A 17216-nucleotide genomic window follows, 5' to 3' on the forward strand; every position below is an offset into this window, starting at 1 on the left:
GTTGAGCTTGAGCCCCTGTGACTGAAAAATTCATCACCTGGCAGTCAATCTGGTGATAAGCCTCTTGGTCAGACTACCTCATAGAAAAAAAACAGTCTTCTAGCTATATTCCTTTCCTTTTTTTTTTTTTTAGGTTTTTTGCAAGGCAAATGGGGTTAAGTGGCTTGCCCAAGGCCACAAAGCTAGGTAATTATCAAGTGTCTGAGACCAGATTTGAACCCAGGTACTCCTGACTCCAGGGCTGGTGCTTTTTCCACTACACCACCTAGCCGCCCCTCTAGCTGTATTTCAAAGAAAAATTGGGCATAAAATTTGCACAGTTTACTCCTACACAAAGTTTAACCTCCTTCTATCCAGAACAGAATCATCCAGACAGGTTCCTGTTGGTCAAATGAACAGGTATAATTTCTTGTTTGCTCACCTGAGGCCATATCCTTGGATTTCTAAAGAGAATGGCTTATAAAAAGGAAACTTACACATTTTCAAAATATCCTCAACATACTCATATACAGACCTTAAGCTTTGAGCTAGGGTTCAACATGATGTACTTAATGGAATTCTGGATGTTCTCAGTCCATGATGCCAGCCAAGTGACTGTGTTATCAAAGCGCACTTCTTTCCACTTGTGACCGGGAGGTGGCTCTGGTATTTTAGAGTCCCTGAAAGGATAAAGTCTCAGCAATAAGGTTAATTATTTTTTAGAGCCTTTTTTCTTGAAGTCGTGAGAAAATGATTCCTCAAATCTCAAAGAATATTATCTGTTCTGAAGTACTACTTGTCTGTACCATATATTAAAGAATTTAATTGGGGGCGGCAAGGTGGCGCAATGGAGCCTAGAGTCCAGTCCAGCCTGGACCTGGAGTCAGGAGTACCTGGGTTCAAATCCGACCTCAGACACTTAATAATTACCTAGCTGTGTGGCCTTGGGCAAGCCACTTAACCCCACTGCCTTGCAAAAAAAACAAACAAAAAAATTAATCATATCCTATTTAGGATCATTCTCTAATGGTTTCACATGTGCTGCTGATTTTGCCTCTTTTATCTTAAAAGTTTGTAAGCTTGGGGTGGCTAGATAGATAGAGCACTGGCCCTGGAGTCAGGAGTACCTGAGTTCAAATCTGGCCTCAGACACTTAATAATGACCTAGCTGTGTGGCCTTGGGCAAGCCATTTAACCCCATTTGCCTTGCAAAACCTAAAAAAAAAAGTTTGTAAGCTCCTTAAGAGTAGTGTTGTGATTTTTTTTATGGCTCTTGAAATGTCTATTAATGGTAACTATACAAAACATACTTAAATTGCCTTGCTGTTCTTTTACAAAAAGAGTTTTTACATTGGAAAACATTTGATCCTTTTGGAAAAAAAGGATCCATTTGATCCTTTGGAAAAAATATTTGATCCATATTGTGTTGTACTAAAACCACATGAAAGTAAATTCCACTAACTTAAAACTTATTGTAGTTAAATTCTGTCTAAAGTTTCCTTTTGCAATAACAAATTTTTAAAAGGGGTTGGAGCTAAAAAGATAGTATGAAGACTGTAAAAGGAATATTTATAAATAGTCAATATACTGTTGAAAAACTTTAATCAAAGAGCTAGATCAGCAACAGAGAATTTGTTTTCTTAATAAAGAATTATGGTAAAGCATTTAAAGCAATAAATCAATAAAGAAAAATAACTTAGTGCCCAGCGGCCACGGCGCCTTTAAAGCCTTGCACCGGAGCGGCCGGAGCAGAGCAGGCAGCCCGAGCCCGAGCCCAGCAGCAGTGGCTCCCAGTGTCCAGGGACGCAGGCCCGAGACCCCACAGCCCCAGACCCCGCAGTCCCGAAGAGACTGCGCAGCTCCGAAGAGACTCCACAGCCCCGGACCCTGCAGCCCCGATGCCAGCCCACTTGCTCCAGGAGGAGATTCCCTCCTACACCATGACCACCACAACCACCATCACGGCCCCTTCCAGGGCCCTGCAGAACAGAGCCCCCAGAGGAGCTTCAAAAACCCTTATCCAGAAGGACGAAGAGGGAGTCAACTATGAGATGCAGGATGATATGTTTGATCCCACATACCGAGAGAAGGAAGGCCCCAAACCCAAATTCGTATATGTCTGGAGGAACATCATCCTGATGGGCCTGCTTCACTTGGGAGCTCTGTATGGGCTGGTCCTGTTGCCTTCCTCTCACATCTACACCCTGATGTGGGTATTTGGGTACTATCTGATCAGTGCCCTAAGCATCATTGCTGTAGCTCATCGTCTCTGGAGTCACAGAACCTACAAAGCACGCCTACCCCTCAGAATCTTTCTGACAATAGCTAACACCATGGCATTCCAGAATGACATTTTTGAGTGGGCCCAGGACCACTGAGTACATCATAAGTTCTCTGAGATGGATACTGATCCCCATAATGCCTCACGGGGATTTTTCTTCTCCCACGTGGGTTGGCTGCTAGTGTGCAAACACCCAGATGTAACTGAGAAGGGCCGTTTGCTTGACTTGTCTGATCTCAAAGCTGAGAAGCTGCTGATGTTCCAGAGGAGATACTACAAGCCTGGCATCCTCCTCATGTGCTTCATTTTCCCCACATTCATCCCCTGGTACTTCTGGGGCGAGGATTTTGCTCACAGCCTGTTTGTTTCCACCTTCCTGAGGTATGCCATCGTACTCAATGCCACCTGGCTAGTGAATAGCGCTGCTCCGGCCCTATGATAAAAGCATCAACCCCCGAGAGAATATCCTGGTGGCACTTGGAGCTGCAGGTGAAGGTTTCCACAACTACCATCACATCTTCCCGTTCGATTACTCTGCCAGTGAGTATTGCTGGCACATCAACTTCACCACGTTCTTCATTGACTGCATGTGTTTCCTGGGCTTGGCCTATGACCGAAAGAAATTCTCCAAGGCTGCCATCCTTGCCAGATGTGCCAGAACTGGTGAAGGGAGAGCCAAGAGCAGCTGAGGCCTTCCTCCCCACCTTCCCGCTCCCCCCACCAAGCCAGCTGGGCAGAAGTCTAATGTTCTCTTAAGTACTGAATAATGCTACCAGATGCTAGATGATTTTTTTTAACCCATTCCAATACAGTATTCCTTTACAATGCAAAAAAAAAAAACAAAACAAACACAAAAGAAAAATAACTTAGGCTAACCTTCCCAACAATATACTAAAAATAGTGAGATTTCCTAGGACAGATGAGACAATATGATGGAGGATGACTTCACAGAATTCTTTTTTTAAAACTCTAAGTAATGGTAACAAATAGAAATTTTTGTCTGATATGTCAGGTTTAGATAGTATACTTAGATACTATTATATAAAATGTGATTCTTATGATAAAAATCATGAGAGCTTTGAATATATTACTTGAAAGAGGACTTTGCACAGGGGAGATGCTTAAACATTAAAATATCATGTATCGGGGTGGCTAGGTGGTACAGTGGATAGAGCACCGGCCCTGGAGTCAGGAGTACCTGAGTTCAAATCCAGCCAACACTTAATAATTACCTAACTATGTGGCCTTGGGCAAGCCACTTAACCCCATTGCCTTGCAAAAAAAAAAAACAACCTAAAAAATATCATGTTATCAAAATGTTCAAACATTAATCAAGCATTAGTAAAGAAATTATCTACTAGGGTCATGTAACCAAGAAGAGAAAGAACTGGGTAATTTCTCTGAACCTCATGATCTCCCTAGCTTCTCCAAAACAGAAATCATGCACCAGAAATAAAATTTCAGTTGTCTCCATGATTTACGATAGAGATGTCAAACACAAACTATGGGCTGGCATGTAGCCCATAATAGTCCTGCATGAGATCCAGATTAAAATTTAATTGGGAACTATTTTACAAAACACAATACAATACAGATAACAATATATTTTAAAATTAAGTCATTATGAAGATTATAGTGATACTTATGTAAAGATTATGACACTACTAGTCTCTACCAAAAATCCATAGAAGGTAAAATTGCCCAAGACCTAATGCCTTCCTGGCTTTCACTCAACACCCAAGAGCCCACAGCTCACCACACTGCAGGCAGCAAAATCTAACCCAACCCACAGATGGGGTTCTCAATCTCCCAACCACCTCCCTCCCCACTCTTTCCATTAAGAGATCCAAACTCTAAATCACAGAAACCTGAGGCAGTGATATCCAGTGCAATGGCAGCATATCTTGTTACAAAAGAATGCTAAAAGAAAGTAGTGGGATATAGGAAATGGGGCAAGACACATGTCTAGACTAGTAAGGGAAGTCAAGTCCACATCCTGACCTTGTTTCCCCCTAGTGCGCAGAAACTCAAACTCCAAATGGCATAAATCTGCCCAGGCTACAAAAGCAACAATGTGATAGCAGTCTGAACCACAGGACCATGGAATTAAAGAGCAGAGGAAATAGGGCAGGACATTGTGTTTGGGGAGCAGGAGGTTACTTTATGCAGCCAGTTCTGGTCAGCTCATTCTTCCTAAAAGTCACTTGGAGCAGAAATCTAGGCTAGTGCATCATGAATTGCCCAGCATGTTGGAAGCTGAACTGCCTTAGCCCCTTAGGGAAACCACTTTAAGGACAGGACCTAGAAAATGGGCAATAGGGGAAAGGAAGGAGGAAAAGACTGAAATTACCAAAGATCTCATAAGAAAAAAAAAGACTCTCAAAGATGTTTACCATAAACTGATAAATCAACTAGGACATTATCAGTAGAAAAAAAATATGACCCCTAGGTATCAGATCTAGTACACAAATCATACACTGTAAAACTAAAAAATGATTTTAATACCAGATTGTTAAGGATTTTAGAGTATGAAACCACAACACATTGTTCCTGGGTGTTATAAAAGCAAATGAAAATTGTGACACCAGAATTTACAGCCTCCAACAGGAGAAATAATTAGCAGAACTGAAAAAACATGAAGCCATGTTGACAAGTCTCAATGAGGAAACAAAAGAGAAATCAATAATAGGGAATGAAAATATATGGAAGAAGAGATACTCCAAGAGATACTGCAAGAAGAGAAGCAAAAAAAAAAACACCCAATAATTACTAAAAAACATGCTCAAACTGGAAGAAGAGCAATATTTTATGAAGATCAACCGTGAATGTCCTAGCTACTCTAAGCAATACAATAAGGTAAATCCAGAGAATTTATAAGGAAAACTGCATTCCACCTCTAAAGAAAGAACTGATGGGAGTCTGAATGCATATTGAAGCATATTTTTTCCTTTTTTTCAGATTTTGAACCCCCTAGTTGTTTTTGATTTAGTTTATTTATTTATTTTGAATTTTACAATTTCCCCCCCAATCTAGATCCCCCCCCACAGAAGGCAGTCTGTTAGTCTTTATATTGTTTAAATGGTATACACTGATTGAAATTGAATGTGATGAGAGAGAAATCATACCTTTAAGGAAAAAAAATAAAGTATAAGAGAGATAGCAAAATTACATAGTAAGATAATGGTTTTTTTTTTTAATTTAAGGTAATAGTCTTTGGTCTTTGTTCAAACTCCACAATATTTTCCTCTGGATACAGATGGCATTCTCCATCTCAGATACCCCCAAATTGTACCTGATTATTGCACTGATGGAATGAGCAAGTCCATTAAGGTTAATCATCACCTCCATGTTGCTTTTAGGATGTACAATGTTCTTCTGGTTCTGCTCATCTCATGAAGCATATTTTTTGAGCTTTATTTTTCTTGTTCTATTTTGGAGGGTGTTATCTGTATTTTCTTTTGTGACATGTTTTACATGACTGCATATAACCAATATCAAACTGTTTGCCTTCTCATGGAAGGGAGAGAATTGGGAACTCAAAATTTTAAAAAGCAAATGTTAAAAATTGTTTTTACAAGGGGTGGAGTCAATGGTGGCATAAAGGCAGGGACTTGCCCAAGCTCTCTCCAAAATCACCCCAAATATCTTTAAATAATGACTCTAAACAAATTCTGGAGTTGCAGAATTCAATGAAAAGGCTGAGTGAAACAATTTTCCAATCCAAGATAACATGAAAGATCCAGGATAAGGGTCTTCTGCACCGGGGTGAGAGAGGAGCACAGAACAGTTGGGGCCACACCAGAATGAACTGGTCCCAGCAATTCAGGAATGGGAAGCTAGGCAATTGGTTCACTGGCAGTGGTGGCAGTTTTTAGACCTCTCAGGCCAGAGCTTGCCAAGGATCCTTTGGAATGTCAGCAGGAAATGTCTGCTGCATCAGGGAGAGTGGAACACAGTCCAGACCAGAATCAACAGCACAGACCTTGTCCCAGAGGACGGGGAGCTGTCCTTGGAAGACGCTGAATCAGTAGCTGTAGCTGCTTCTAGAGCTCTCGGGCAACAGACTTAAGGGGGTCAGAAGGAGATTATAGGGGTCTCTTTGCTATCACTGAGGCAGGCCTGTTACTTTGTCCATACTCTGATATGGGTCATAGTCCCAGAATGAAGAGAAGTAGAAGCACACCAGAGCTTGCTGCTGCAAGGGGAGCAGGGGCTCACAACTCCAGGGCAGAAGGGAGCACTTGTAGTCACCCACAGACCAGTGCATAGATCAGGAGAGTGTTATGAACTTCTTCTTAGATCATAGGACTTTGGAAGAATTAAAAGCTAGCAGATCCCCAGAAATATCTCTGAAAGCACCCGAAAAAAAAAAAAACAACACAAAAATGTGGGACAGTGCACTCTTTCTCCCAGAAGCAGAGCCTCAGATTAATAAGAGTTAAAATCAAGTCACAGGCTGAGGAAATGAGCAAACAACAGAAAGGAAAAAAAACCTGACCACATTCAGTTACTATGGTGATAAGATCAAAATACACCCTCAGAAGATAACAAAATCAAAGTTTCTATATCCAAAACCTCCCAGGAATGGTATGAATTGGTCTCAGGCCATGGAAGGACTCCAAAAAGATTTTGAAAATCAAATAATGTGAGAAAATCATGAAAACTGAATCAGCAGCTTAGTGAAGGAGACAGACACATACCTACCCACACCCACACAAAATACTAAAGAAAATAACATTTTAAAAACTAGACTGGTCCAAATGCAAAAAGAGGTCCAAAAAGTCAAAGAGGAGAAGATTGCTTTTAAAAAACAGAACTAGCCAAATGGAAAAGGAGATACAAAAGCTCACTGAAGAAACTAATTCTTTAAAATATAGAATTGAGGGGCGGCTAGGTGGCAAAGTGGATAGAACACCAGTCCTGGAGTCAGCCTCAGACACTTAATAATTACCTAGCTTTGTGGCCTTGGGCAAGCCACTTAACCCCATTTGCCTTGCAAAAAAAACTAAAAAAAAAAAGATAAAATATAGAATTGAGCAAAGGGAAGCTGATAAACAACTGACCTGGAAAACAGATCTAGACAAAGTACAGGTGGGAATTAAATATGAAGGGATAATATAAAAGATGAAGTTAAAGAATGTTTAGAGAGAAATGTACTGGGAGAAAGGAAAATTGAGGAAATAGAATGGGATAAGTTATTTCACATAAAAGAGTAAAGAAAAAATATTGGCAGTAGAACGGAAGGGGGGGATGTGAGGGGGACAGTGAATGATCATCAAAACTGGTTCAAACATTTAACGAAATGGAAGAATTCCAAAAATTCCTGATGAAAAGAGCAGAGCTAAATAGAAAATTTAGACATCAAACAGGAGGTTCAAGAGACACATGAAAAGGTAAAAAAAAGGGGGTGTAAAGAAAAAAACTGCTATCCAATAAGTTGAAACTGGCTATATCCCAGCATGGGAAAAAGATTCTCATAACTCTTGAGAATTGTAACTCTAACAGAGAGAATATACCTAGCCAGAAGTGATGGACACTAATGACTTATCCATGAGACCGCTATCCAATGGGATGAAACTGGCTATAACCCTACTTAGGAGAAAGACTCTAATAACTCTCAAGAACTGTACCTCTATTAGATAGAATGTACTTACCTAGAAGTGATGGATACTCAGAATTTTCTAGTACTCAGAAAACTTAAAAACACTATCTCCTTAAAAAGGGGAATAGGAAAGAGACAGGAGGAGGGAGGGGATTGAATGGGGGTAAATTTCATTACAATAAGAGGTAAAAAATACCTATGGTAACAGAGGGGAAGAAGGGAGGATATGAGAAACACCTGAGTCATCTTCTCTTCAGACTTGGCTTAAAAAGTCAATTTACACACATACTCAGTTAACTTAAAAAACATCTAGCCTCTCAAGTTTTAAAAGGGGAAAAGGGGAGGGGGGTTGGAGAAAGGGAGGGGGAGAAAAAAGGGGAACTAACGAAAGAAAAGGAAAAGGGAAAAAGGGAAAAGGGAAAGAAAGGGGAGGAGTGGATATAGGAGGGCAAACACACTGAAGGGGGTGGTATTCAGAAACAAAATACTAGGGAATATGGATAAAGGGGGGAAGGGGAAAATAAAGAGAGAAGATAGCATAGAGGGAAATAAAGAATTAATAATTATAACTTTGAATGTGAATGGGATGAACTCTCCCTTAAAAACATAAGCAAATAGCAGAGTGGATTAAAAACCAGAATCCTACAACATGCTGCTTACAAGAAAGTCATATGAAGCAGAGAGATACATATAGAGTAAAGGTAAAAGGTTGGAGCAAAATATATTTTGCTTCAGCTGAAGTGAAAAAAAGCAGGGGTAGCAATCCTTATCTCAGACAAAGCAGCTGCAAAAATAGATAGCGTTAAAAGAGATAAGGAAGGAAACTTTATCCTCCTAAAAGATAGATAATAGATAATAGATAGATAATGAAGTTATTTCAATACTGAATATATATGCACCCAATGGGATAGCATCCAGATTCTTAGAGGTGAAGCTGAAAGAACTACAGGAAGACATAGACAGCAAAAGTCTACTAGTGGGAGACCTCAACCTCCCACTATCAGATCTAGATAAAACGAATCATAAAATAAACAAGAAAGAAGTTAAGGAAGTAAATAGATTGTTAGAAAAACTAGATATGGTAGACTTATGCAGGAAATTGAATGAGGATAGAAAGGAATATACCTTTTTCTCTGCAGTACATGGCACTTATACAAAAACTGACCATGTACTAGGGCATAAAAATCTAATGATCAACTGCAGAAAGGCAGAAATAATGAAAACATCTTTCTCAGATCACAATGCAATAAAAGTCATATGCAATATTGGGCTGGGAGATATAGACCCAGAACCAACTGGAAACTGAATAACCTCATTTTAAATAATGAGTGGATCAAAAAACAAATTACAGAAAAAATTAATCATTTTACCCTAGATAATGACAATAATGAAACAACATACCAAAACCTATGGGATTCACTCAAAGCAGCTGTCAGGGGATATATTATATCTTTAAATGCTTACATGAATAAATTAGAGAAAGAGAAAATCAATGAATTAAATATTCAACTAAAAAATTAGAGAAAGGACAAATTAAAAATCCCTAATTAAATACTAAATTAGAAATTCTAGGACTGTATGAAGAGGCGGCGGCGGAGGCGGAGGCTGGCGGCAGTGACCAAGGGCTTGGGAGCCAAAAGCGATAGGCCCGGGGATCGGCCAGCTGCCGCTGGACAACCACCCACAGGATGTCTGGCAAAGACTGCATCGACATCTTCCCCTCGTGAATGGCACAGACTATTATGAAGGCTCGATTAAAAGGAGCACAGACAGGCCGAAACCTCCTCAAGAAAAAATCTGATGCCTTGACTCTTCGATTTCAGCAGATCCTAAAGAAGATCGAGACCAAAACGCTAATGGGTGAAGCTGCTTTCTCACTTGCTGAGGTCAAATTCACAGCTGGAGACTTTAGTACCACTGTTATTCAGAACGTGAACAAAGCCCAAGTAAAGATCAGAGCAAAGAAAGATAATGTAGCAGGTTTCGCCTTGCCAGTGTTTGAACATTATCAAGAAGGAACTGACAGTTATGAATTGACTGGTTTGGCCAGAGGTGGGGAACAATTGGCCAAACTGAAGAGGAACTATGCCAAAGCAGTGGAACTGCTGGTGGAACTAGCATCACTGCAGACTTCTTTTGTTACACTGGATGAGGCCATTAAAATAACAGACAAGTGAATGCCATTGAGCATGTGATCATTCCCCGGACTGAACGTACACTTACTTACATCATCACGGAACTGGATGAATGGGAATGTGAAGAGTTTTATAGGTTAAAGAAAATACAGGAGAAGAAGAAGATTCTTAAAGAGAAAACAGAGAAAGAATTGGAGTTTCGAAAAGCAGCTGGAGAACTGTTGGAGCCTGCTAATCTACTGGCTGAGGAGAGAGATGAAGATCTTCTATCTGAATAGCCCTTCCTATTCTATAGTCTTCTTTGAGACTTTGGTCTTATGGTTTCTTATAATACATGGTATCCAGGTTCTACATGTAATGGGTTATTTGTTATAGCCCAAGAATTCCATTAGTTGATAATAAGTTATTGGGATTATTTGGAGAGATCATGATTATATCAGTAGGACGACCACCACTTAATGGTAATTGACCAGCCCAGGAACCTGTACAAGTATGACCTATTGTTATTCTTCCCCTTGTTTGTCTATGTATGTAAGCAGAGTTGTGATGTTTTATGCTTTCGGTGTATTTGGAAAACATCCTTTTGAAAATAATAATGATTCATGCCTGACTCCTACATACACAACCCTCGGTTTTGATCTACTTTCAACCTCTGCTTTTAGTGGTGCTTCAATCTAGTATTGTGAATAGCATCACATCTTTTTTTCTTGCATGGCTGGTCTCAGTTCTATGGAAGACAACTTTCCCCCTCCATTACGGAAGAAATTCTGCCAATTCCTGTGTATTACAAGCAGTGTAAAAGAATTTAAAAATGAAAAAAAAAAAAAGAAATTCTAAAACTTAAAGGAGAAATAAAAAAAATTGAAAGCAAAAAAATTAATGAATTAATAAATAAAACCAAAAGTTGGTTTTTATGGAAAAAACCAATAAAATTGATAAACTTCTGGTTAATTTGATTAAAAAAAAACAAATTGCTAGTATCATAAATGAAAAAGGTAAATTCACCACCAATGAGGAAGAAATTAAAGCAAAAATTCGAAATTATTTTGCCCAACCCTATGCCAATAAATTTGACAATCTAAGTGAAATGGATGAATATTTACAAAAAATATAAGTTGCTCAGGTTAAATGAAGAGGAGATTAAATACCCAAACAATCCTATCTCAGAAAAAAAAAATTCAACAAGCCATCATTGAACTACCTAAGAAAAAATCTCCAGGACCTGATGGATTCACAAGTGAATTCTACCAAACATTTAAGGAACAATTGGTTCCAATTCTATATAAACTCTTTGGAAAAATAGGGGAAGACGGAACTCTGCCTAACTCTTTCTATGAAACTAATATGGTGCTGATACCTAAACCAGGAAGAGTTAAAACAGAGAAAGAAAATTACAGACCTATCTCCCTGATGAATATAGATGCAAAAATCTTAAATAAAATCTTAGCAAAATGATTACAAGTTATCACTGGGATAATACATTATGACCAAGTAGGATTTATCCCAGGAATGCAGGGTTGGTTCAATATTAAGAAAACAGTATAATCAACTATACCAGCAACAAACCTATCAGAAATTATAGGACCATTATCAATAGATGCTGAAAAACCTTTTGACAAAATACAGCACCCATTCCTACTAAAAACACTAGAGAGTGTAGGAATAAATGGACTGTTCCTTAGAATAATTAGCAGTATCTATCTGAAACCATCAACAAGCATTAAATTCAATGGGGAGAGGCTAAAGGCATTCCCAACAAGATCAGGGGGTGAAACAAGGATGCCCATTCAATATCATATTTAATATTGTATTAGAAATGTTAGCTTCAGCAATTAGAGAAGAAAAAATAATTGAAGGAATTAGAACTGGGAAGGAAGAGACAAAACTTTCACTCTCTTTGCAGATGACATGATGGTCTACCTAGAGAATCCCAAGAAATCATCCAAAAAACTACTGGAAACAATTAGCAATTTTAGCAAAGTTGCAGGTTATAAAATAAACCCTCATAAATCCCCAACTTTTCTATATATGTCTAGCAAAGATACAGCAGGAAGAGCTAGGAAGAGAAATCCCATTCAAAGTAATCTCAGACAATATAAAATACCTGGGAGTTTATTTGCCAAGGCAGACTCAGAAACTTTTTGAAAACAATTATAAAACACTTCTCACACAAATTAAATCAGATTTAAATAACTGGGCAAATATCAACTGCTCATGGATAAGTAGAGCTACTATAATAAAAATGACAATTCTACCAAAATTAAACTACCTGTTTAGTGCCCTACCAATCAAAATTCAAAAAAATTACTTTAATGAGTTAGAAAAAGTTATAAGTAAATTCATATGGAGAAATAAAAAGTCAAGAATTTCCTGGAATTTAATGAAAAAAAGTGCAAAAGTGCCCTACCCGATCGAAAATTATGTTATAAAGCATCAGTCATCAAAATTGTCTGGTATTGGCTAAGAAATAGAGTGGATGGACCAGTGGACTAGACTAGGTGCAATAGCAGGAAACTATTGTAGTAATCTGCTGTTTGATAAATCCAAAGAGTCCAGCTATTGGGATAAAAACTGTTGGGAAAATTGGAAGTTAGTATGGAAGAAACTTAGATTAGACCAACACCTCACACGCTTTACCAAGATAAGAACCAAATAGTTATATGATGTAGACATAAAAAACAATACTATAAGCAAATCAGAAGATCAAGGACTAGTCTACCTGTCAGATCTATGGAAAGGGAAACAGTTTATGACTAAGGAAGAGATGGAGAACATCACTAAAAACAAACTAGATGATTTTGATTACATTAAATTAAAAAGCTTTTGTACAGATAAAACCACTGTAACCAAGATCAAAAGAAATGTAGTAAACTGGGAAACAATCTTTACAACTAATGTTTCTGACAAAGGACTCATTTCTAAAATATACAGAGAACTGAGTAATATTTAAAAGAAAAAAAAAGCCATTTCCCAGTTGACAAATGGCCAAAGGATATGCAAAGGAAATTTACAGATGAGGAGATCAAAGCAATCCATAGCCATATTAAAAAATTGCTCTAAATCATTACTTATTAGAGAAATGCAAATTAAAGCTTCTCTGAGGTACCACCTCACACCTCTCAGAATGGCCAATAAGACCAGAAACGATCATTGTTGGAAGGGTTGTGGGAAATCTGGGATACTATTACATTGTTGGTAGAGCTGTGAACTCATCCAACCTTTCTGGAGAGAAATTTGGAACTTTGCCCAAAGGGCAACAAAAATGTGCATACCCTTGACCCAGCAATACCACTACTGAAGAAATGATGAAAAATGGTAAAAAACATCACTTGTACAAAAATATTCATAGCAGCCCTGTTTGTGGTGGCAAAGAATTGGAAATCAAGTAAATGACCTTCAATTGGGGAATGGCTTAGCAAACTGTGGTACATGTATGTCATGGAACACTATTGTTCTATTAGGAACCAGGAGGGATGGGAATTCAGGGAAGCCTGGAGGGATTTGCACGAATGACGCTGAGTGAGATGAGCAGAATCAGAAAAACACTGTATACCCTAACAGCAACATGGAGGCAATGATCAACCTTGATGGACTTGCTCATTCCATCAGTGCAACAATCAGGGACAATTTGGGGCTCTCTGCAGTGGAGAATACATCTGTATCCAGAGAAAGAATTGTGAAATTTGAACAAAGACCAAGGACTATTACCTTTAATTTAGAAAAAGAAACTGATACTGTCTGATCTTGCTATCTCTTATACTTTGTTTCTTCCTTAAGGATATGATTTCTCTCTCATCACACTCAATTTGGATCAATGTACAGCATGGAAACAATGTAGAGACTGACAAATTGCTTTCTGTGGGGTGGGGTGGGAGGGAAGTAAGATTGGCGGGGGAAAACTGTAAAATTCAAAATAAATAAAATCTTTAATTAAAAAAAATCTTGTTCAGAGGGGTGATAATATATATTCAATTGGGCATAGAAATCTATCTTAACCTAGAGGACAGTAGGAGAGGAAGAGGATGAGAGAAAGAGGGGGAATGATAGAAGGGAAGGAAATTGTGGAAGGGGCTCGTGAGATGCAAAATATTTTTGTGGAGGGACAAGATGGAAAGAGAAAGAGAATAGAATAAATGGGGAGGAAATATTGTTAGCAATGATAAATACGGGAAAATATTGAAACAGGTTTCTCTGATAAAGACCTCATTTCTCATACATAGAGAACTGAGCCAAATATATATATATAAAAAAAATAAGAGCCATTTGCCAATTGTTAAGTTATCAAAAGATATGAACAGTTTTCATGCTTTCTACGGCCATATTAAAAAAAAAGTCTAGGGGCAGCTAGGTGGCACAGTGGATAGAGCACCAACCCTGGAGGTCAAGAATACCTGAGTTCAAATCCTGCCTCAGACACTTAATAATTACCTGTGTGGCCTTGGGCAAGCCATTTAATCCCATTTCCTTGAAAAAAAAAACCTAAAAGAAGAAATATCTTTTTAAAAAAAGTCCAAACTTACTCCTGATTAGAGAAATGAAAATTAGAACAATTCTGAGGTACTACCTTATATCTATTAGATTGATTAATAGGATAGAGAGAGATGACAAATGTTGGAAGGGATGGAGGGAAAACAAGACATTAATGCACTGTTGGAGGAGTTGTAAAATGATTCAAAAATTCTGTAGAGAATTTGGAACTATCACAAAGGGCCACACCTACCCTTCTGTCCTAGCAATGCTACTAACTGGTCTATATTCCAGAAGAGAAAAAAACAGGAAGGAAAAGTGTGTGTGTGTGTGTGTGTGTGTGTGTATATGAAAAAGGATATATGTGTATATATTTGTATATATACATATATATACACACACATATATAAAATATTGATAGCAGCTCTTTTCTGTTGGCCAGAAACTGGAAAGTGAGGGGATGCCCCTTAGTTGGGGAATGGACGAGCAAATGTGGTATGTGATTAGGATAGAATGCTATACTGATCTAAGAAATGATATGCAGGATGCTCTCAGTAAAAACTGGAAAGACTTACTTGAGCAGATGCAATGGAAATATATACAAAGTAACAACAATATTGTAAGATGATCAGCTATGAGTGACTTGCCTTTTCTCAACTCTGAAGGACTTTTGATAAAGAATATTATCCAGGGGCAGCTAGGTGGCATAGTGAATAGAACAGTGGCCTTGAAATCAGGAGGACCCAAGTTCAAATCCTACCTCACACACTTAAAATTATTACCTAGTTGTGTGACCCTGGGCAAGTCACTTAACCACATTGCCTTGCAAAAAAAAATAAAAATTCCAAAAATAAAAAGTTCCAGAGGAACTTCCAAAAAAAAAAATACTATCCATTCCCCACACAGACTGAAGTATGCTTTTTTAAAAAATTTACTTTTCTAAAGGTTTCTCTTTTTGGGGGAGGGGGCAGAGGGGGTTTGTTTAATTTCACAACATGACTATTATGGTAATGCTTTGCATGACCACAGATTTTTAACTTATATCAAAAAACTTCCTTTCTCAATGAGGGAGTGTGGGGTGGGAAGAAGGAGAATTTGGAATTCAAAGGGTTTTTTTGTTTGTTTTTTGTTTTTTAGCTTTTTGCAAGGCAAATGGAGTTAAGTGGCTTGCCCAAGGCCACAAAGCTAGGTAATTATTAAGTGTCTGAGACCGGATTTGAACCCAGTTACTCCTGACTCCAAGACCGGTGCTTTATCTACTACACCACCTAGCCACCCCCAAATTCAAAGTTTTAAAAATGAATATTAAAACTTGTTTTTACATGTCACCCAGGAAAAATAAAAGACTAAAAAATTTTTTATACATAATTGCAAAAAATAAAATTGTCTATATGTTTAGACAGTGTATTTATATGTGTATGTATCTAAATATGAAAACATGCTTTCCATTAAATAAAACATACTGTTTTCAAGACAGGATTCTTTGAAACAATTTAAAGACTGTGGTTCCCACTCTGAAAATCACAAGTTAAAAAACCTAAACACTATAATGCAAGAAATAATATAGGAAAACTTTAGGAAGACACAGGATTTCTCTCTTTCTGAAACTTAATTCTTTACTTGCCAAGCCACAAACTGAAAGACACTGCTGATAATGAGACTAGATTAATCTTGTTCAGAACCCACCCCTGCTGGGGAAGCCTATAGTGCTCTATTCAGATTTGGGTGAGGATATATTCTTTCACTGAATTACCCTAGACTGGAAGTGGTTTGGAAATAAAGTATATTATCAAAGTCAAGTTCCCCAGCCCTTCATTAGAATAGTTCCACCTCTCATAATATTAATTTTCTTTCTTCAGACTTAACCAATTTAGCCAACCAATCAGTCAACTGCAACCCTAAGGAATACTCACTCTTCCAAAGGTATATATACTAAGATGACTAATAAAACCATTAACTACCCAGAAAATGATATCTCTTAAACTTTTTATACATTTCAGATACAAGGAATAAAATCTTTATGCTCTTTATTAATTTTAGTTCCTGAATATAACTCAAAATCTAGAAAATGCTTTTATTAGCTAGAATAATTTTTTTAAAAAAAATGATCCTTATGTTCTAAAGTTAAAAAATACAAAACTTAACCAAGATCAACTCAATTTCTAGTTTAAATTTTACCAGGTATTCTTAACTGAAGGGAGCACCACCCCCATCACTAACTCAAATCACAGTATTTATGCTATTAAAATAATAGGAAGATTTTACTAAACCAAAAAAGCATACCTGCTGCAGTTTATGATTACATCTTCTGGCATTATTCTTTTCTTCAACATTCCCATTTTTGGATGGTCCCCACGACCACGAAACAACCCTGGTGGCTCAGTCTTAAAATTGCCTATTTTCTCTCTGTGGCCATCTAATATACAGTAGCCAAACTCTTCCTGAAGTCTTTCTGCCTCTTCTTTTAGCTTCTGAGTTAGTAAAACATCATATGCATTAGCAGTGAGCAGAACAGGACAAGTTTCTTAAACTTAAGGATTCATCCTTCAATTAGCTTAAACCATAATCTGTACTTACATTTAAATTTATGTGGAAAAGGTCTCAAGAAATCAAAAATTTAAGGGAACCAAAGAATTAGAGTGATGTACAATTAGTGGAGGGATATAATAAGAACTAAGATAGAATCCACTACTATATCATCTCCAGTCATGTTAGGTTGACAACAATAGAATTTTTCAAACTAAACTTAAGT

The 17216-nt window shown here is 37.8% G+C and overlaps 1 protein-coding gene and 2 pseudogenes across 2 annotated transcripts in view; 2 read left to right on the forward strand and 1 right to left on the reverse strand.

Moving 5' to 3' along the window:
• Nucleotides 1-17216, reverse strand: part of TOP1MT (DNA topoisomerase I mitochondrial) — a 109231-nt gene that overhangs the window by 20768 nt on the left and 71247 nt on the right. For both annotated transcript variants that reach the window (XM_074202928.1, XM_074202929.1), the window contains 2 exons: nucleotides 16748-16935; nucleotides 515-659 (listed from right to left, as the gene is read on the reverse strand). In XM_074202928.1, coding sequence (XP_074059029.1) covers nucleotides 515-659; nucleotides 16748-16935 — 333 coding nt within the window. The remainder of the gene's footprint in view (nucleotides 1-514; nucleotides 660-16747; nucleotides 16936-17216) is intronic.
• On the forward strand, nucleotides 1872-3440 carry LOC141500055 (stearoyl-CoA desaturase-like; annotated as a pseudogene).
• LOC141496883 (V-type proton ATPase subunit D pseudogene) lies at nucleotides 9551-10516 on the forward strand (annotated as a pseudogene).

This window comes from Macrotis lagotis, chromosome X (genome assembly GCF_037893015.1).
Source record: "Macrotis lagotis isolate mMagLag1 chromosome X, bilby.v1.9.chrom.fasta, whole genome shotgun sequence".
Taxonomy (NCBI): Eukaryota; Metazoa; Chordata; class Mammalia; order Peramelemorphia; family Peramelidae; genus Macrotis; species Macrotis lagotis.